The 22,845-nt window shown below is 33.3% G+C and overlaps 1 protein-coding gene across 1 annotated transcript; it reads right to left on the bottom strand.

Annotated features, from left to right (window-relative positions):
• On the bottom strand, positions 1-22,189 carry LOC133204706 (transcription factor RFX4-like). The gene is made up of 20 exons (XM_061340447.1): positions 22,153-22,189; positions 20,254-20,394; positions 20,095-20,155; positions 19,873-19,996; positions 19,707-19,768; positions 19,545-19,622; positions 19,411-19,444; positions 17,013-17,111; positions 16,783-16,860; positions 15,705-15,868; positions 15,244-15,344; positions 14,725-14,928; positions 14,297-14,391; positions 14,092-14,209; positions 12,785-12,901; positions 12,453-12,584; positions 12,237-12,333; positions 11,784-11,865; positions 1,054-1,344; positions 1-900 (listed from the first exon to the last, which is right to left on the bottom strand). Exons 1-20 carry the CDS (start codon positions 22,187-22,189, stop codon positions 1-3), a joined length of 3,015 nt encoding a protein of 1,004 aa, XP_061196431.1.
• Between the last annotated feature and the right edge of the window lie 656 nt (positions 22,190-22,845).

Raw genomic sequence — 22,845 nt, 5'->3', positions numbered from 1 at the left:
TTAAACTGCATACCGTGGTGGCTGTATTCTTACTGTGAGGTTGTAAATGGTTTTCGTAGCAAGTTCTGCTCTGAAAAATCTCTGGCACTGGCTACATTGAATGTGGCTCCCGTCTGGAGGGCAGGGCGTGTCTGTTAAACAAAAGGAACATCGGTGAGGACACTGGGTACGATGGTCTGTGATTTTCCTGTAGCCCACGTCGCAATGATCACAATAGTATTGATTGCCCGTCACACCAGGCATAGATATGATGGCATCGTAATGCTGGTCGTCTAACAGAACATTCAAATAAGTTCCCTCTCCGTAGCCTTTGTAAATGGGTTCTAAGGTGAGTTTAGAGGAGGTGGACTTGAACTGGAATATTTTCAGTCGATAGCATGGGGCTAACACTTGTTGTAATTTCCCCCATTCTTCGGGTCCACAAGGCCGATGGATATCACACCCGGCTTGTTCCATGAGAGCTAGGGCTTCGTTTTTCTGGTCATTAGCTCTTACATCTCCTAACCTCATGCGTTTCCATCGTTTTTCCCATTCGGGGTCTGGATGTTCAGGTTTTTGACTGTGTAAACGGGTGACTACGATGGCTCGAGCTAAACAAAACTTATCCCAGGGATTGTCGATCTGAACGATGGATTGTTTCCTCTTCTTAAAACTCCCCTTATTCACCATCAGATGTTTGGTTTTGTCTCCACCACTCCCTTCCGGATACTTGACCCGAAACATGTCGAATTCCATGGCCCCGTCTCCCAGTTTAAAATCCTTCTTGGATTGTTGCACGGCTTCTATTTTGTCTAAAATGACGTCCTCGTTTAAATGTTTACATTGCGTAAACTCGTACCAAATGTCGGAATCCAGAGAAGGATGGCGTATGTTCAGGCGTAGGTAATCGTTAGGATTACACTGCATTTGATATTTGACATTTTGCAGCATGTCTCTAAATAATCGCCGAACAAAGCCTCTGTTTTCCTCCTCTGGAAATTCCTTAAAATTCACACTGTAGACATCTTCATGCGCTTTAAATTTTCTGGAATGCTTGGCTTGTTTCGATCTCACTTGATAATATTGGGAAATGGCCTTTGGCTTCTGGGGTGGTGAATGGGCTGATGAGTGTGGTTCTTCATCCGACACAGTCCTTTGTTGTTCTTGTTGGACTTGGGCTCTCTGCATTCTCTCTAATATTCTGGCATTTCTTTTTCTGAGCGCTAATTCTCTGTGTTTATTGTTGTAAATAATTCTTTCTAACTCTTTCGCCCGTCTTCTCCATCTCATCAGTTGCTGGGCATATAACAGTTTTTTCATAGCAGAATCCATGTCGACAGCTGATGGAACTGACAAGAGAATGAGCTTCAAGTCAGACACATGCAATACTTATACAGTGTATGACGTCATAATGGGTAGGTTTTTTTAGGTGAGTGCTGAGCGCGTGCAGGTTTTTCCAGGTGAGTGCTGAGCGCGTGCAGGTTTTTCCAGATCTCTGACCTTGACCCCGGGGTTGCACTCAGTTGACCCGGCCATCCCCCCAGGGGCCCAAAAGTGCACTCAGTTGACCCGGCCAGCTAGGCTCCTTATACTACTGCCATGTCTTCTTTTAAGGGAAGTAAAAAAATCTTCTCAAGAACCACTGTGTCAGAAAAGCTGAAACTTATGTGAATGCTTCTTTATAAAGTGTAGATTCAGTTTTATCCAGATCATGTCCCTCGGGGGAAGGGTCTGGCTACAATAGGTGATCAAAGTTTTTCATAGAATATTTAGAAAAAAATCTTTCATTTTTTTCAGGAAGTACTGGGTCAGAAGAGATGATACTTATGTGAAAGCTTCTTTACATAGCGTAAGTTCAATTTTGAGGTGCTGGCGGGAAAAAGATTCCTCTCTGCTCAATGACCCTGAGTGACAAGTATAGGTTTAAATTTGCATCCCTCCACCGGCATGTGGTGACGTCTACATGCGAATGAAAAATTCAAAAACAAAAACAAAATCAATTTTGTTCAAATCATGGCTCCAGAGGTAGGGTTGGGCCACAATGGGTGATCAAAGTTTTATATACAGGAATACATAGAGAAAATCTTTAAAAATCTTTTAAAAAAACAGACATATGTAGCACCAGCGCACCCCCCCCCCCCCCCGCCCTCTGGTTTGGTTTTTTTCTGCTTTGGTAAATTCTATGGGTTTAATTTGTATATATTCTCAATTTTGTCAAGAGGTAAAATTCCATAATGAAATCATTTACTTAACATATACAGTAACACACCTTTACATACAAATGACTGTTTAAATTTTTTTTTTTTGCTTGAATAAAAAATTCTGAGCCGCCCAACCCCCCCCCCCTCTCCGTTCTGAAATTTCTTGATCCACCACTGAGAACAGCAGTAGGTCCGTGATTAATGTTGTTTATATGGAAGCATCATCAGGTAGTGCAGATTCAAGTATCTTCAAATCAAACCGGACCTTGGGTGGAGCCACAATGGGCGATCAAAGTTTCACAGGGGAATATATGGGAAAATTCTTTAAAAATTATCTTCTCAAAAACAACAAAGCAATGATAAGTCATATATATATATGGATTGATTGATTGATTATTATTGTTTAACGCCGAGTCGGCAATATTTTAGCCATATTTCGGCGATCAAATTAGGTGTATATGACCATTTTTAAAGTTTTTGGTTTCTCTGGCCATATTTATATGGAGCATTGCCGTGCAGCGCCATGCGACATGTTCTGATGAACGACATTAGCGCAGTGAGGGTAGGTACACATTGTCGCCGGCGACAATATGAACAGAACGACGAAATGTATCGTCACAATTACGCTGCATAAAATAGCATACGAGATACGTCAGTGTGATTCACACACCAATTACATTCACAAAACAATCAAAAAACAACAAAAGAAATCTTTAAGCAACATTATCTGTGGGGCGACAATATGTACAGTTACGGTGAGGCACATAATGTCGCCAGAGACAATTTGTACATGTGTTACTTTTCTAACGGCGACAATATGCACTGATGGACGACATGTGCAGTGAGGGTAGGTACATATTGTCGCCGACGACAATATGTACAAAACGACAATATGTACCGTCACAAGCAGCCTCTCTGAAATTTCTTAATTACAGTTACTAGTACATGCATACAATTTCTCTGGAATAAATCTGAAATTAAGATAATATTAATTGAGACAGGCAGATACGCATCGATAAGTCATAGCTCATGGAACTGACTTAAATTTTGCTTGATGCAAGATGAAGTTAGTTTTTAGATTTTAGTGAGAACTTAGATGGAGGAAAGTCTGTTAAAAGAAACAGAGTCAATACCTATTTTTTTTATATATATAATATTTAATATGAATGACGGTGTTCCAAATCTGCTTTTCACAGTCAACTTTGCACAATTCTAAATGATCAACGATATAAAAATGATGATTATTTCAGAAGGAGAAGTTTATGGTGTGTTCTATTTGACAAAAGGGTCTACATCTTACGTGATAGTAGTGAATCCAGATACTGTTGATGACATTACGTATTTCCGCTTTACCTGTATGGTAAGTATTTTTCTTCCTAACCAGAAAGATACATTCTGAAATATTATTTTTATTTGAAAATATTTTTAGTTTTACACGTTTAACCAAAAAAATTACCATAGACATAAGAGCTCAACCATTCAAACAGACAAATTTATGCAAGAAAAATATTTTTTTTTCTATTTGTGTCAACGTCGGAAAAAATTCAGTAATTGGTCATTGAAATCAGTCATCTATTAAATTAAAGGCGGTTACACAATCTGGGACCACTGTAACGGTGGTAGAGAAGAGCGGAAGTTGTCTATCTGGACAAAACCCTACGGTGCTTTCACCTGGGAGCTCTATATACACTTTGACACCATATGGTACGGGATACTATTATTTTTCTGAAGATTTATAATAACTTACCAATTATTTAAAATACTTTCATTAAACACAGTGTAGTTAACTCAGAAAAAGTATTATTGCGAGGAAATATTGGCGACTGGGATTTGAAAAAAAATCATCGACGGGAGAAAGATAATATATCAAATATTGTGAAAAAGAAAAAGGAATTCGCAGATCACATGCTTACATAGTTAAAAAAGCTTGAATATTGTATACAATAGTCATATTATTTCTTATTTATAGATATTATCAATTATATACATGACACAGGAAGTTATTAATTTAATACTCACTAATAAAATTTGTTTTCTACGATATCAGATATGTATGACTGCAATGAAATTTCTAGCTTACATCAGCTGAAATCTCAAGTGATCTTTTCGGTCACAAGTTGTCTGGCGTCCGTCCATCCGTCTGTAATCTTTTCTCATTTTCAACTTCTCAAGAACCATCAGGCCAATTTTAACCAAAGTTGGTACAAAGCATTCCTGGGTGAAAGGGACTCCAAATGGTTAAAATGATAGCCCATACGCCCTCCCATGGGGAAATAATCAAGAAAAGACAAAAAATAGGGAGGGATCAGTAAAAAGAACCACTGGGCCAAAAAGGTGAAATATATGGGAAGCTTCCTAAGGTAGCGTAGGTTCTAAATTGTTCAAAGCATGTCCCCTGCGGATAGGGTGGGTACACAATGGTTTATCAAAGTTTTACATTGAAATATAAAGAAAAAAACCTTTTAAAAATTCTTCTCAAGAACCAGAAATGGAAGCTTTTTAAAGTAATATAGATTATTAATGTTCAGCTTATGGTCCCCGGCGTGCATTTAGGTTGGAGCCACAACAGGGATTATATTTGGAGAAATCTTTAAAAATCTTCATCTCAAGAACAACAAAGTCATTATTAATCAGTTTAATCTGGAAGCATTCTCTTGTAAGGTAGATGATTCATTTTTGTTCAACTTACTGCCTCTGTGTAAAGAAAGGAGCCACAAAAGACAATCAAAATTTTTACACAGGAATACATGTACATGTAGATTGGGAAAACAATCTTATGCATAACAATAGGACCAAAATGACGCAGGTGAGCCTTGTGGCCCATGGACCTCTGGCTTAAATTGATGCTTTGTTGTTCTGAGCTGCGTATAATTTATGAATGCGTTTTTTGTACATCACTGTTTAATAATCTGTGCCTATTTGAAAATAGTTTCGGAAATTTTTCACATCATTTCTTTTATTGTTGTAGTAACTTGTCGTAAGTATTAGATGCGAACTAAGGTAGCGGTTAGTTCCTTTCTGGGTGATCATGTGCATTAAAGCATTAACATTTCATATTGTAGCGGACTCTATGTAAATTTCACTGCTTTGCTAATGAGATAGCTTTTCTATTAATGCGGTAAGGTTTCCTTTGATTACAGGCAGGTTAAGCTCCTGCAAGCCTGAAGAGTGTTTGGTCGGGTGACTGTTATGAACACCATTCTTCCTTGATTCCTATGGCATGTCAAATGTTGCAATATTCGATCTTTTCCATTTGTATTGTATAATTTTCTATTTGTATTGTATAATTTTCCATTTGTATTGTAAAAGTTTCCATTTGTATTCTATAATTTTTCATTTGTATTCTATAATTTTTCATTTGCATTGTAAAATTTTTATTTGTATTCTATATTTTTCATTTGTATTCAATAATTCTTCATTTGTATTGTATAATTTTTTATTTGTATTGTATATTTTTTATTTGTATTGTATAATTTTTATTTGTATTGTATAATTTTCAATTTGTATTCTTTAATTTTTCATTTGTATTGTATAATTTTTATTTGTATTGTATAATTCTCCATTTGTATTGTATAATTCTCCATTTGTATTGTATAATTTCTCATTTGTATTGTAAAATTATAGAATACAAATGGAAATTTATACAATACAAATGGAAAATTATACAATACAAATGGAAAATTATAGAATACAAATAAAAATTATACAATACAAATGAAAAATTATACAACATAAATGAAAAATTATTGAATACAAATGGAAAGTTATACAATGCAAATAAAAATTATACAATACAAATGAAAAAATATACAATACAAATGAAATATTATAGAATACAAATAAAAATTTTACAATACAAATGAAAAATTATAGAATACAAATGGAAAATTATAGAATACAAATAAACATTATACAATACAAATGGAAAATTATAGAATATAAATGGAGAATTATAGAATATAAATGGAAAATTATACAATACAAATGGAAAAGATCGAATATTGCAACGTTTGACATGCCGTAGATTCCAGTCATTTTCTGAATAATAATTGTAGGGCTTTATATCAAATTCTATTCGTTATTTTAAACTTCATGATTTTAATTAATGTGAAGAAGTTTTATGATATATTTTCTACAGGATAATACATTTTAAGAGGCATCTATTGGGATTTGCTCTTTTGTTTAAGATATATGGCAAATATGATCACAGATCTGATTTTTTTTTTACAAACTTTATTTTATGTAAAATCTTTCTTCAATAAATGATATTAGATAATTTTGGATGTTAGGAATGAATGACTACAATGTCAGTAGTCTGAAATATGAAATATTATCTAAGAATAAAGTCTTGCTGCTTATAAATACAATTAGGAATAATAATTTGTAAATTCAGACTTCATATTTCATATATACCAAAGACTACAGATAAAACAGCCAATTTGCAGTGTTACAAAAGTGAAACAAAAAGTGAAAGTTCACATGCAGTTTTATATTATTGTTTTTATTTTTTTCTGACATTTATGTATGATAGTGCCTTCATGTGATAGGAAAACCGTGCTTTTTAATAAAAGTCATTTAATGAATGTTAAAACTATGGAAGCCGGTACGTGCCAAGTAGAAAAAAATGCTTAATCTGGCGGTTGCCATATAATTATCTGGAGGCCGCCAGAATTTTATGTGGCGGTCGTTAGAAAATTATATTGCGGTTGCCAAATAGTTATCTGGCGGTCGCCACAAAAATATATTTGCGGCCGGCAGAAAATTATTTGGCGTAAGCCAGACAGTTATATGGCGGCCGGCAGAAAATTATTTGGCAGCCGCCAGATGAAATATTTTTCTTACCTAGCACTCGCCACTATGCGGCGCCAAGTCAAAAGTACCGGTATATCGTGAAATATGAAGATAACGAACAGTATTCAATCTCGAAAGTCCAGTGAAACGATACAAATTTGGAGCAGAACAGACACGGACCTCAAAATATAATTAGAGGTGGAATCAGGTGCCATCGTCGTGCACCTCTAGCATGCTAGAGTATCCCAAGTGTTACGGGTATACGGAGGAACACCCCAAATACAATACACCTTAAAGCGGAGGGTATAGTAAAACCATTAAAAGTTTATATTTCGTCTTATTATTGGCTAGCATCTAGAAACGAATCGTGATTCATTTGTTATAATTTAATAACTTATTCCTACTTTTTAATGCAACAATAATCCTGTCATCAAGGATCTTTGATGTGTTTTTTTTATTACTGTGTACCCTTTTATACAAAGGATTGAGGCCAAAAATAATAAAATCAGAGTTATTGTTTATTTCAATATTTTCTTCAATACTTGTATACAACCATTGTAAAGATCTAAATCTCTCTGATGTCCTTTTTAACTCACCTTAGCTTAAACCTCAAGTGAGCTTTTCTGATCACAGTTGGTCTGTAGTCTGTCTGTAATTTTTTACAGAACCACCGGGCCAATATCAACCAAACTTGCAAAAAAGCATCCTTGGGTGAAGGGAATTCCAGTTTGTTCAAATGAATGGCCAAACCCTCTTTCATGGGAAGATAAATCAGAAATAGTGAAAATTTTTTGGCATATTTTAAAAATCTTCTTCTCAAGAACCACTGGGCCAACAAAGTTGAAACTTACAGGAAACCTTCTTTACATAGCGTAGATTCATAGATTCAAGTTTGTTCAATTGATGACCTATGGGGATAGGGGGGACCACAATGGGGGAGCAAAGTTTTACACAGGAATATACATGTACATGTGTATAGGAAAAAAATCTTTTAGAAATATTCTGAAGAACAGCAAATCCATGATTATAGTCATATTGATACGGAAGCACCCTCAGATAGTGTAGATTCAGATTTTTTCAAATCATAATCCCATAACACATATTGGGATCAAATTTTAACATAGGAATATTTAGGAAAAAAATCTTCTTCTCAAGAGCAGCAGAAAAGCCATGTTTAGTCGTATTGATATGGAAGCATCTTTAGGTAGTGTAGATTCAAGTTTGTTCAAATCATGACCCCCCGGGGGTAGGGAAGGGGCAGAATGGGGTATCTTTTTTTTTCAAAGGAATATAGAGGAAAAAAAATCTTTTAAAATTTTCTTCCCAAGGACAGCGAAGCCAATTGTTATATTGATATAGACGCATCCTCAGGTAGTGTAATATTCAAGCCCCCCCCCCCCAACAACAACGTAAACTTTTCAATGCTGAACTGATTTATGAATTTTCCTAGCCTAGCCAATGTGCTCAGGTGAGCTCATGATCCTCTTGTTTCATTTGTATTGTCTTAAAATGAGATATTGTAATTTTGAATTAAATTAATGAAATTTTCATAGATTCAATAATACATTAAGTGATAATGTTTCAATGTATATTGCTAATTCTTTTTACGCGTCATGCATGCATATTTATACTTGTCTTCTTGATATATGCTTGGTGAAGAGTTCGTATAGAAATTCAAAATGATAGAAAAGCAAACATACTCACTCAAAAATAAGAGAGAAAGAAAGATCTTCACTGATTTTTCAATGAAACCTGCTCTTACTGAAGCCAACAAATTGTAGTTTGATTCGAAAATAAGACTTCAAATATTTATTTCATTTGTTTTTTATTCCTATTTATGAATTACATTTAGTTTTTTTTTTTTAATGCTACAAGACTTTTTTTTAATCATTTCTGTGCCAAGATGTTTACTTTAAAGGAGAAAAGAAAATATAATCTTTAAGTTGCCTAACATTTTGATATTTAGAAAAGTTATGCAAACAAATATTTAAATTGGTCAGAAATCTAGGGACAAGATTCCATCCCCACTTTAAAGGACGTCATTCCTTCTTATATGGTCATTTACATTTTTTGTCCTTGTACTAAGCCATTCTGCAGAATTATAAATAACTTTTTTTTTTTTTTTACAACTTTTGACAACGTTAAAGCCTGTTGCCATGGCAGAAGAAATCCAAATTTACAAAACAGATATTTGATGAAAACGTACCTAGGTATGAGGTTTCAAGTTCTTTGATTAAGGCGTGCCAAAAAAAAATCTGCTTAAAAAGAATGGTTAAAAATGATAAAGAAAACTAAATTACTCAAATTCAAAAAGCAAGAAGACATGTTAAAAAAAAAGAAATACAGAGAATAGTAAAAAGCATAGTGACGTCAACATATGCTATCTCTATCTAAATTTTCTAACTTTCACATTTTTACTTTTTGCAACATTTACCACTGACAGCAGCCCTGCAAAGTCCAACAGCAACATTGGTATTATCATTGGAATCGTAATAGCTTTACTTATTCTTATAGCGGCTGTGGTAGCAGGTGATATAATTTGTAAGAAGATGAAAAGGAAGATCCATGCGTAAAAAAAGAGGAGAAAGCTAATGAACGTAAAATTGAATATTAGTTTGATTTACATTGTCAAATCTAATAGATCTTCAGCTGCTCAATACTTTAACAGGGTTTAATTAGCTAAGATTGTCAAGCTGCATATATTATGTTGTACTAATAATTTGAAAGTTATTGCCCTGAATTTCAACTTATTTTTCAACTTTATTTTCTATCTACAGAGATCGTATTGTGGTGATAGGATTCTTATTATTATTAAATTCATTTTATGTTAGACCTATTCGTTTTCTTCATATGTATAATTTGTCATTATTATTTTTGATGTTCAAATTATAAAAATATTGTGTTTTCTATAATCAAGATGTTTTTGTTGTTGTTCTTTTTTCAAATTCAATAATAAGTAGAAGATAAGGTGAATGTTCTCTCTATTTACTTAAGTACATGTATTTAGCAATGTTTGATTAAGTTATATTATTTTATGTTTAAATGGGGCAATAACTCAATTATATTCCTGTTTTAGGTACATTTTTAAATATTCTCCATTTAAAAAATTACTTCAGTTAAAGGAATTGATCTTACATGATGAAAATTCTTAATATTTTATGAAAATGGCATTCATCAACAATTTCAACAAATACATGTATTTGTAAACATGGGTATGAGACTGTTATTGCTTACATTTGGGTTTTACTGGGTGTGTTTGATTTGCAAACAATCCACACAGCACTGACCATAAGTCCAGTATTAAAAAAGAAGCACTAACTTTTGTCATATCTTTTATAGTTTAGACCATATTTGATTCATTGTTTCTCCAAGGCATTCCACAAATGGAATTCAGCTTATTTTGTATTGAAAAGCATTTGGTTTGTTAGGGACGTATTCAAGACAAGAGTTCTTAAATTGTATGATAAAATGCCCAAATATATGCTTTTTTAGATAGAAATAAATCATCTGTGAAAGTAATGGATTTATTTTCTTTCCAATGCAATAAACAAATTATTTATTATCTTTATTTCAAATTTTCTACATGTATAATTCATCCACATTATTGAAATCATTCTGGAGCATCCACCATCCGATACCTTCTGCTCGTATATGACGAGTGGTAACCATAGCAATGTCCAGTGGTGTAACCATAGTTACACATAACATCCGGTGTAATATTTCCTCTTTCAGTTGGCTGATTAAACGTTCCTCGTCCGTTTTGATCATTTTTGAAGAAACGTTGGAATGAAAACTCGTCGTTACTGAAATTTAAATTGCAGTGCATTATGAAAGTTAAGACTGAATTTTCTATGATACGATGATATTTCAACACGTTGTTTAACATGTATTTATTTAAAAATTGCATTTTTAAAAAATAACTTCAAGAAATGCATTTAGATCTTTATATTTTCTTGAAAATTAAATGTCAATTTAGAACTTTGGTGACATTTTAAATTTGTTAATTGCATGAAATAATGGATTTTAAAAGTCTTCTAAAAGGACTATAAAAAATACAAACTGTGTTGTGTAACCATTGTGTTCGGAGATACTGTTGCCTGGTAATTCCATGAAAAAAGAATTGTGATTGTTCATTTCATAAGTCTGGTCTTGATTGAAGCAATTCACTTCGGTAGACATAGCGTTGTTGTTAGAATGTGTACCAGATATCTATTGAACAGAATAAAAACTTACACATCTCAGTCGCAATGTACGTATTTGAACAATTGAATACCTTAAGGAAATAAGATACTCAAAATATATGTTATAGAAATTTGTAAAATATAGTTTGTACGAGCTTATTTAATGCTAAAATGCATATTTATCATAAAATTTTCCCATCAAACCAGCCTTATTTCTTTTCATTCTCCCTTATTATATACGTTTATATCTACACTGAAATTTAATGAAAAAAACTAAACAAAAATGAAATTCCACAAATATAACATAAATTTAGAGTAATTTTCCATGCTTTACCATATAAAATATTATTTGAATCTAAAATTAAAGAAATACAGATGCTTTGCTAAACACACCACTTTTTCCCTGATTTTGGGTATCCTATGATTTTAAAGAGAAATACTTTTTCATTCTAAAATTGCTTATATGATAATTTTTTTTCAGAAAGTCAAAAATGAATTTCCATGATCTTTGACCAAATTAGAAGTATGACTTTCCTAAATAATATTACCAGTGTGAATTTACTCCCAAGCAAGGGATATAAGATATATAATGTTTTAATTGGATGGTGATTTTTTACAGATAGTTTCTTACCTGTTGATCATTGGAGTGGTTACACGGTTTTCCATAATATATACCAGACTCCATAAAATTCCGCGAATGGTAAACTTGTTTTCTAAAAAATATGCCAAAAAAATGTTAATGTAATATAATATACGTAATCTACGATTAAAAGATTTTCAACTCAACTACTTTTTTTTTAGAATGTATCATTTAAATGATAGGTTTTTGTGGATATCCCTTACCGTCATAAATAGATTTAAAAAAAAGACGTGGATTTTTTTTCAACCACATAATATGTTTCGAAACATAATCGTTCCTCAAATTTGTTTCTTCAACCCCCAACCCCCACACAAATACGATCAAAATAAAAAGAAATCATGATTTATGTAGAATTATGTAGAATGAATCGCATCACAATGATGTCGGTATGTAGATTTAAAATATTCTCAAACATTGTTTAAATATCTGGGGAAAAAAACTTACGAAAGCGATATTCTCTGATTTTCAGAAGTGGAGTGAGTGCATTCATAAGTCGAAGTTTGAAACTGAGTTCTTGGAGAAATTGTTGCTCTTTCATTTCCTTTTAAATATACTTGACAACTGAGTTATTAATTCTAAAATTATCATTAAAAAAATCTGATGACAAGACAAATACCAATACAATTTTAAATTGAACTTCTTGATGAGATTATTTGTTACCAATATTTTTCTTGTAGACACTCCTTTCCATAACTTCCATATTTGTTTCTGTTGGAGATTCTCTCGGTTCAGATGCCATGAAAGCTTCTTTAATTATACTGTAGTCGGGTAATGGCTCATCGTCCGTCAGATCTGCAAGTTTAATTTATTCTTTTAAACCACCTATCGCTACCTGAAGTCCTATGTACAATGCATATACCAACAATATTGCAACGCTGCACAATGTAAAGGAGAAATAACGACCAAAATGACTAAATTCATTTTTGTGTAAAATACTGTTCTTGAAATATTTTTTTTAACAAGTTAGACAAGGTCTGTATAAAAAACAAAACCTGTAATTTCCCCTTTGATGTGTCTCAGAAAATCTTTAGACCTCTCTTCGCTGTACAGATTTTCCACTAGATACAACACGTAGTCATCAAACATTAGATGGAGCAAGTGAAACGAACCTAGTTTCAAAGAAAACTTATTTTAATATAAAAAAAGGATAAGTGAACAAAAATGTGAAATAGATATTATGCGTAGAAATGATAATGCATGATGCAAAAATAGCATACATGTGTAGTAAAGGTTAAAACAGGAATTAAATTAAATAACTCGTGCTTTTATTTTGTTTTTTTGAATGTTGTTTAACGTTCCTCTAGAATTTTTCACTTATATGGAGACTCCACCACTTGCCGGTGGAGGGCTGCAAATTTATACCTATGCTCGGCACTTAGGACCATTGAACAGTGAAGAATCTTTTTTGTGCCAAGACCTACTGCGACACGGAACCTCGGTTTATACGGTCTCATCCGAAGGACCGGTCTCCACGTCCTGCAGTGGATTCGAACCGCGACGTAAGGATCAGCTCCAGCTCCTTACTTCGCGACTCTACAGCAAACTCTCTAAACCACTGCGCCACGCGGGCGACACTCGTTCTTTTAAAAGATATAAGTTGATGATCCTAATACTATGGTGAATGATGTGGAGATAACGAACAGTATTCGAGCTCAAGAGTCCAGTAAACATTACAAAATAGGTGCAGAGCAAACACGGACCTCCAAAACATTAGAGGTGGTATCAGGTGCCATGGAGGAGTGAGCATCCCCTGCCGACCGGTCACACCCGCCGTGTGCTCCTTGTCATGATCGGGAAATAACGGAAAAATCCGTCGGCAATTCAGTGTGTAAATAATGGCCTAACATTTAGTATGAAAAACGTCAGTCAGCATTTGACGCAATGATAAATTGTATTTGCTGACAAGGTCATTGTATCGACCATAGAACTTACAAAATGATGACTTTAAACGAGACTGTTGATATTCTTGTTTCATCAATTTGTTTATCAATAATTTACCTCGTTTTAGAAATTGTTCATACGTAGAGCATGCTCTTGCGTATCGAATCAACTGACAGATATAAACCCCGTATGCAGGTGATAAGGGTATATTGATGCATAAATAAGGGAAGTTGACGATTGAAAAGTTAAAGTCATCACGTTTATCATAAAGCTTTGTTGTTAGATTACCATTAACATCTTTTTCTAATAAAATATCCAAATATGAAACAGATGTGTGCTAATATTTATCAAAAATATGGTGAAAATTGGTAATTGATTCATTTTAGTCATTAAAATTAAGTTTAAGAATTAAACTTACCGAAGCTTGGAGCGCTGTGCAACGTCATGTCTCGAATGATTCTGGTTCCAAAACAAGACCACATCAGCAAGAACTGTCGAGCCGTTCTTCGCAGAGAACCGGGTCTTTTCTTGGCATACTAAAATGACATACAGTGAAAAATGTAAATAATGGTCTAAGGAAATCAACAGAATACGAGTATGTGATCAGTGAAGTATATACTAACCTGGACCACACATTTATCGACCATGTTATCCAGCCATTCTACATAGGACTGCAAAGGTGCTTGGTCTTCCAAGAGTTGTTCAAATTCACAGCAAACTTTTTTAAAAATAAAATTTAAGTAATTATATAAATAAACAACATTACGTCACTGTTGGATGTATACAGGGATAATTTTTTTAAAGAAAATACTAGTATCATGCTAAGACGTTAAGAAAGCACGCATCCCCAATTAATCATCACGAACGAAATTAAGGATTGTTGATGAAATAAAACATCGGCGTTCCAAAAATCATCATTAAACCTTTACTACACTTCATATATGTATATAAACAACTTTTTTTCTTAAAAAAAAATAAAGGTTGAAAGGAAGTAAGAATTTCACAGACTGATTACCCGACCTCAATTATGTAATGATAAACAAAGTCTTACGATTGGCAATAGTTTCTGTAACCTTCTCGTTATAACTCTCCATGGTGTACATAGTCTGTTTGATGATACTGTTGAGGTCAACGCTGATCCAATCCTCCAACATCTGGGAGGAGATGTCGGGGCTGTGGACCACGGTCCGCGCCGCCTGGCAGAGGTGATTCAGGGAGGTTTGACGTCGAAGAACTTGAGCAAATCGACGGGCTACTGGATAAGAAAACATGGTCATTGTTTGAATAACTATATGACTGTTTCTTTCCATCGTGTCCATAATTTGTGTTTTATCATTTTTCTGTGTCTTTTTAATGCACCCAAATGAGGATTGTCTCGCGATGATTTAAAGAAATTATTAATTTAATTTTAATAAGATATCAAAGTTATGAAAAATAAAGAATATAAGGTTTATACGGGTATTAATTAAAGTAAATATTCATTGAATTTGTTCGATTCTTATAATCCTTTTTAACAATATATATATATATATCGAAAAAATAAAAATGTACGAAGTTTTCGAATACTAACGGTCAAATTTCATTTTCCTGACTCCATTTGGTAAGGACTCTAGCGCAATCTTTAACCATTCGTCCAGTTGTTTTGAAAATTTCTTGATAACTTGTATCAGACTGAAATATAAAGCTGGGTTTTTTTGAGTCCACATGAAAACCTTCAGAGACAATATATCAATGAAAGATCAGACGAGAAATGACAAGTTAAAAATTCCCACAAACGATAAAGATAAATGTTGTGGAATATGAAGGTTTGTAAATCCTGGAAGGTGAGCAGTGAAAGAAATGATGACATTCCAATATATAAAGTTTAGTGATATTTCTAAATCAAATATAACAAATAATAGAAATAGCGAAGAACAGTTCTAAGAAAAACAGCTTTAAACAGACAAAGAAATGAAAATGCAAAAGAACAGAAGAGTTTGGCGTCCCTGAGGAACTAAAAGATGGAAATAAAATAAAAACCTTCACATTTACCTCTCTGGTAGGGCTTGGAGGACAGTCGGCATGAGGACATTAGCGATGGCTTTGTACAACATGGTGTCACAGACTCCCACCAACAGAACTATCGTCTGCGAATCCAGGACTGCCATCATATGTCCCGGCATGCCTTGCCAAAAGTGAAGGAGGAAACTCTGAACCTGAATAAAAAATAATTATGCATTCTTATATACTTAGTATAGTATTATTTGATAGATAGTAAGCAAAAAGATTTTTCTCTCTTGCAACTTGAGGTGTAGTGTTGCCATGAAAATCACATTGCATTATACATATTGCAATATTCCCTATTTTTCTATAATATAATACACATTGTATTGTATTGATTTATGAAGCACTTTACCCATTATAAGATGAACAAAGATTGAATAAATTCCTATCATTGTTTTCTTGAACCAAGATACATTTGCTTAATAAACTTGGCTTCAAGCAGACTGATACTTAAGTCAAATTTTCAATTACCTGTAAAATGTACATGTTTAACAATTGTTGAAAAAAAATCTAAATTTGCAGATAACAATCACTTTTTATAAGCAATATTGAAAAATATTTTAATTTTGGTCTGTTTGTCTTCTTAAACATTTTAGTAAAACCTAAAGATTTTGACTTAACTTTAAGAGGTTTCAAGGTCCTGGGCGTATTGTTTTTATATACCGGTATTGGATTATGTTTTTTTTAAAAAAAAAGAAAATTATATTCTACTCCTGGAACCGTTTCATTGAATGGGTTAACCGTGATAAAAATTAAAATTTCGGGTCGTTTAATTCATAACAACTTGCAAATGTTTAAAATTAAATATAATCGTGACGTTTAATTGATACTCATCATGGATCTTTTGTCATAAACTTTCAGAAAATATCTAATTGCACTACGATAAAAAATACATGTATTGCAATATAGTTGTAAAATTGCATTGTAGTGTCCTCTTTTGCAGTATCTAGATATCATTACACCCCTCATCTAGCAGCTCTTACTGTGTTGGTTTTATCATTACTTCTACAAAAGAAGATTTGAGGAGTGTGTGAGGTGATATACTGAGGTGAGCAAGTCGGTTTACCTCGTCAAAATTAGCTCTAATGACAGTATCGAGTATTCTCTGGCAATGTGTTCTATACATCATCATAAAGGTCACAACCTAAAATACATGAATTATTAAAAATAAAGTGATTTTCTATTTCACCATGATGTACAAATGTCTTATTTCAAGTAACAGCATATGAAAATATAATGTTTTATAATAAACCTTAAATCTTTAAAATGGACCCATATCTTTATTTTGTTCCAAACCTTGTCTTCGGCTACAGTGTCTGGTAGTTTGATGTCTTTGATATCTGGAAAATCTGGTAGCAAGGTACCGAGTTTGGACCGAGGTGAGTAGGCAACAATCTGATTTAAATATATAAATTGATTCATGCAAAAAAAAAATCGGAAAGGAATATTTTGTTTACTTTGAAATTGAGACAAATAACTGTACGATGATATACATTATGTTTATTTTCAAAATAAAAAACAAATGAGCACCATGACCACAAAAGTGTGGTTACTGTGCATCTGACTGAAGGATATTGGTACTTTTTCTGGACCATGAATATTCAATAGAAAAAACAGAATTAAGGAGCTTTTGTATGGGGAGTTTGTGCAATGCTGGCCTCTTCTCTCATTTGGGTGCGTATCATTACCGCTACATTTTCAAAATTGTCATTACCGCTACAAAAAGGATATATTACCGCTACATTGTCTCTTTCGTTAGCCAGCGTCTTATGCGTGTATAGTACAACATATATATACATGCATAAGACCTTTGCCCTTGCTCACCACGGGGAGGTGAAAGTAGGACTGAGCAGGATGGGTTTTATTTTAATTTTTTATTTGTCCCAAATTTCTCAATAGTAGCCATGACATTCATCTGACGCTAACTCGACTACAGACTTAAATATACTCATTTTGATAAGAATTCAGATCCAAATTGTACTTCACTACATGGTGAGTGAATTCTATTGAATGGAACTCATACCCGTCCCATTGTTGGCCGATTCGGTATGTAGCGGTAAGGAGTTGTTGTCGGCATTAATCCCTTTGATAAAATGTAGCGGTAATGATCGCCCGAAAATTTGAGAAAATGTAGCGGTAATGAGTTGAAATTTTTCGCAATGTAGCGGTAATGTTGATATCCCAAAATTTCAACTCATTATCGCTACATTTCTTCGAAATGTCGGGTGATCATTACGGATGCGTATCATTAAAGCTACATTTTCAAAATTGTCAATTGAAAATTGTGTGAATCGACGTGATTTCTAACTTAACATGTATGTCAATTTCAAATATTTTTTTAAGCAGCTTCAAACCGTGTTATGTAGCTATCTAATAAGGGTCTGTCATCTTTATCATAATAATAAGGAAACGGATTAGTATAAGTTTTCAAACTAGTTTCCGAATCCTTTTAGATTTTTTTCGTACTACGTATCTGTATCTTCTGCTTGTCATTTTCAAATAAAATATGGCTTAAACTAAAATTGTCATTACTGCTACATACTCATTACCGCTACAAAAAAGGTTACATTACCGCTACATTTAAAAGTATACATTACCGCTACATCGCCTCGATCTACTTGCCAGCGGCTTGTGGATGTACAGGTTGATTAAAAGTATGGAACAATACATGCATAAGACATGTTTCCCCTGCTCAACACGGGGAGTAAAAGTATGACTTTGAGCAGGATGGTTTTTTTTCTTCATTTTTTAAATTTAAAATCTATTTTATTTAATAAAACATTTTAGAAAGTTTTCAAACCGAGCATTGTTCATGGATAAAACATACAGTTTTTACATAATTGGTAGAGCTTTGTAGGTCATTTGCTTGACGTACTGCTATCTGGAAATCTCTAATGAATCATAATAAATATAACTTATATTCCGCGGCATTGCTGGCTAATTCGATATGTAGCGGTAATGACTTGCAATCGGCAATAGTCTTATTGATAAAATGTAGCGATAATGATCACCCGAAATTTCGGAGAAATGTAGCGGTAATGAGTTGAAATTTTTCGCAATGTAGCGGTAATGTTGACCTCCCACCATTACCGCTACATTTTATCAATAAGACTATTGTCGATTAGTAGTCATTACCGCTACATATCGAATCAGCCAGCAATGCCATTGAATATAAAGTTTATTCATTATGATCCATTACAAGAGATTTCCAGAAAGCAGTATACGTCAAGCAAATGGCCATAAAAACTCTACCAATTATGAAAAGACTGTGTGTTTTATCCATGAACAAAGCTCGGTCATAAAACTTTCTAAAATGTTTTATTAAATAAAATAGATTTTAAATAAAAAATTGAGGGAAAAAAACATCCTGCTCAAAGTCTTACTTTCACTTCCCCGTGGTGAACAGGGGAAACAGGCCTAGAATGCATGTATTATTTTGTTCTTTTTTTGTTAACCTGTACATGCATAAGCCGCTGGCTAACGAAAGAGGCAATGTAGCGGAAATGTATACTTTTAAATGTAGCGGTGATGTTTCCTTTCTTGTAGCGGTAACGTGCATGTAGCGGTAATGAAAATTTTGAAAATGTAGCGGTAATGATACGCACCCGAAATTTTTCGCAATGTAGCGGTAATGTTGACCTCTTATTTTTATGATTTATATCTAATAAAATAAAATAGAATTAAAATCACTGACCTGTTTTACGTTTTCCTTTTTTCCCTCGCCTGAACTGAAAAAAATTCATTCAATATACCTTTTCCCACTTGTTTTTCTGGAAAGACTTAAAAATCAGAAATTAAACAAGATAATTTACTTGTATTCTTCTGTACCTCTGTGCTCCTTTAGAGGAAAATATAACCTCAAAATACTTTGACGTTTCCCGCACACCAATGCCATAGTAGTGATACCTGAAATGCAAAACGGTTCTGAATCAGGCCTACCTTGTTCATAGAGCTTAATCTACACTGCGGGGAATCAAAAAATTAGCATACTTTGATTGTCCTCTTGTTCCAAGCCGCCGCGTTGTGATTTGAGGAAACTGTTGCCGAATTATCTACAAATATATAATATGAATCTCAAAAAATTGGAAACAGTGGGAAAAGAAAAAGACAACGCAGTTGGTTATTGCAGGAAATTTAATGCAAAAGCTGGACAAACCTTTCCAAAGCTGGCAGCATTGACTGGTTGTGTGTCGTTAGTCTCGCAGTAATCCAGGTAGTGGCAGTACAGGGTGCATCTGGGGATGCAGACTGCCTCTGCTATCTCGTAATTTTCATCCAGCCTGAATCAGAAATAGGAATTGTTTTCTCTGTGAGCTCTTTGGATTTAAATAATTAGGGAAAGCAAATTAATTGCAATTGAAATTCTATAGATGCGTACCACTTCAGCGCAGCAGGAGTGGAATGGGATTTTGAACAGTTGCGAAGCCGGTGGAAGTTCCCTAAAAGATAAAAAAAATTTAAGGAGAAAACTCCAGGAAAAAAGTTACAGCTATTTAATTCAAACATTCATTATCTTTCAATAATTTTGTGTACAAACCCAAATTCGTTTCTTCATCATGTCCGCGTTTTGAGGATAGTCCGCTATTGAACTCTCCGATGTTGGGGTCTTTTAAGGATGGTCTTTCATTTTCCAGAAAGTCGCCATGAAATCTTCCCGGAGGTGGCGTAATATGGGATCCTGGGTTTGTAAAGACGTACAGATTAAGAAATACACAATTGTTAAATTTGATTAGACTTTCTTGTCGTTTGAAATAGACTTTCATGAACACATCCTTAGGGAACTGCACTGAATGGTTTACAGATGACTAATATGGAATAACATCATATTGACAATTCTTTACATTCAAGAAGTCATTTTTGAAACATTTATAAAATAAAAAAATATTGATTTTTTATGTCAAATAATACTTTTTTTTCGAAATAATTTCCATGTATTAAGAAATCCTCATCGTATGTACATGTATTTGCTGAGGTGAAGATAAGGTATAATTTTCTCAAAATGGCAAAGTACTTGTACTGCAAAATTCATATATTTGTTTAGATATATACATCTCCCATTTTCTAAGCCATCAGTTAGTGAATATCAATACATGTACTAGATATTGTGAAAATTCCTGATATATTGAAAGAGCGGAGGAATAGCTTACATTTATTTAATTTAATTAAGAAGTGAGGTCTTTTTTTTTAAGATTCACCTTTTCTTATATTAGGTAAACAACATTTACTGTTTGAGGTATAGATTTAAACTTTAAAACCAAGATAAAAGAATAATCAGAAAAATTAAAAGGAGAAAAAGATTAATTTTGTTAAAAACTTTAGCAGCGTTGAAAAAAAAAATATTCACATTCTTGCTTTTAGCTCGCAGAATAAACTCGTAGAATAAAAACTCTGAGAACCCCACTCATTTATTCATGAGTAAACATAAAAAATTCACCAAACCCAGGTATTAAAACTGATTTGCGTTTTAGGGTATTGTTCACGTGGCATTCCTCTCAACCCCCTTTTGGTAACTTAGTGACGATCCCCTTTTCATGAGCCATTCCGTGCAGTATTTCATTTTTAATGTAGAGGAAAGCCGTTGAAAAGTTTTTATTATCTCTTTAGTTCTAGAATATACAAATTAGTTTTACAGTAAAAGGAGAATTTTTCATTTTATTTAACACTTTTTTATTGATATAAACTCTGACATTAATATTTGTCCCATAAATGATTTTTCTTACGTTTTTTCCCCAATGTTTTATTAAAAAAAAGTATAACGATCTTACAACTTACTGTCGGTAGTTTCGGTAGTTTTACGAAAATCTACAGAATTCTAAAATATTTTTAGAACATTTTCTTATGAAAAGTTGTTTCTATTTTCTTCTCTACTTCATTAGGAATTTGAAAATGTTACAAGTACGGACTATATCATTCCAAATAATGAATTTAAAAACAAACTTCGATCTTTTCAGTTCATTGTACAGTTAAGACATTTCCTCAGATCTTTTCTCATAAAAAGTAAATGGATATAACTAATAAAATTAATCAACAATGATTATTTACGAATTACAGTATTTGTAAGGTACTGGTAGTCATTAATTATAGATGGTAACCATTATAGATACGAGTCCTTGTTCGGTGACAAATATGAAAAGCCTTATGATTAAATAAATCAAATGTTATTTTCTCTGAATGTGATAATCAATACCAATTTCCTATTATGAAAAATGCTATCCAAAATACAAAAGTCCCAAATTTTAAAAGCAACATATCCGAAATAATAATACGGTTTCCATGTACTTCCTTAAATACGCTGAAAAAAAATCTGATTATTTGGTATCTAGGAAACAATCAACAATGGTGCATAGCAAACAACATCCAAAAGTATGCAAAGAGTACTCCTAGGTAACGGAGAAAATGCGAAATTAACACATGAAATTGATTTGCCCACACTTACCAGAAGCAGGGGTGCTCATCTCGGCAAATTGATCCATGTCCCCGCACGGTAGGAATTTTTTGTAAAATTAATTCTTCAAATTTAATTGAATTTGTGCAGGTGTCGAAACAGAAAATTTGTCATCTATTCACTTCTAAGGCATGGGTCGCCTCTTCTTCAAAGGATGCTCGCGAGTGCTAGAGCTCCGCTGAAGAAATTGAAGGCCGTTCGAGAGAGGGAAATAAATATTGGGGGATTAACTTTTTATTGCCAATAGGGGATGCGATGATTTATTCTTAAATAATTATTTATTTTCGCTTCATTGTATTAATTGCAAATTTGGAGATTTCATTGGTAGATTTATAAAATCAAATTATTTGACAGACTCGTAAAGAAAGTTAAGAGTAAGTTAAGAAAAGATGCGTAATATGGCTTTTCGACCCCTTTTCTTCCTGTTCTTGTTAAAATTTTAATTCCCGTTTAATCCTTTCAATTGTATAGTTTACGCTTGTCAGAAAGATAGCTGTAGAAAAATTAAAAGTGATAATTAATTTGTCATATTTAAGAGTATTGGATCTTTATTCGCATAAAACGCGTGATGTTTGGAAACAACTGTTGCGGTACATTGTTATAGTCTCGTTTGTACAAATTGGTGCAAACCACCTCTTGTCAAAACTAATTTATACAATATATAAAGCCTGTTCATCAATAATT

The sequence above is a fragment of the Saccostrea echinata genome, unplaced genomic scaffold, assembly GCF_033153115.1.
Source record: "Saccostrea echinata isolate AGI-Se365-2 ecotype Australia unplaced genomic scaffold, CSIRO_AGI_Sech_v1 ptg000054l, whole genome shotgun sequence".
In the NCBI taxonomy this organism is placed as follows: domain Eukaryota; kingdom Metazoa; phylum Mollusca; class Bivalvia; order Ostreida; family Ostreidae; genus Saccostrea; species Saccostrea echinata.
Note: the sequence above shows the minus strand (reverse complement) of the source record. Positions and strands in the feature narration are given on the sequence as shown.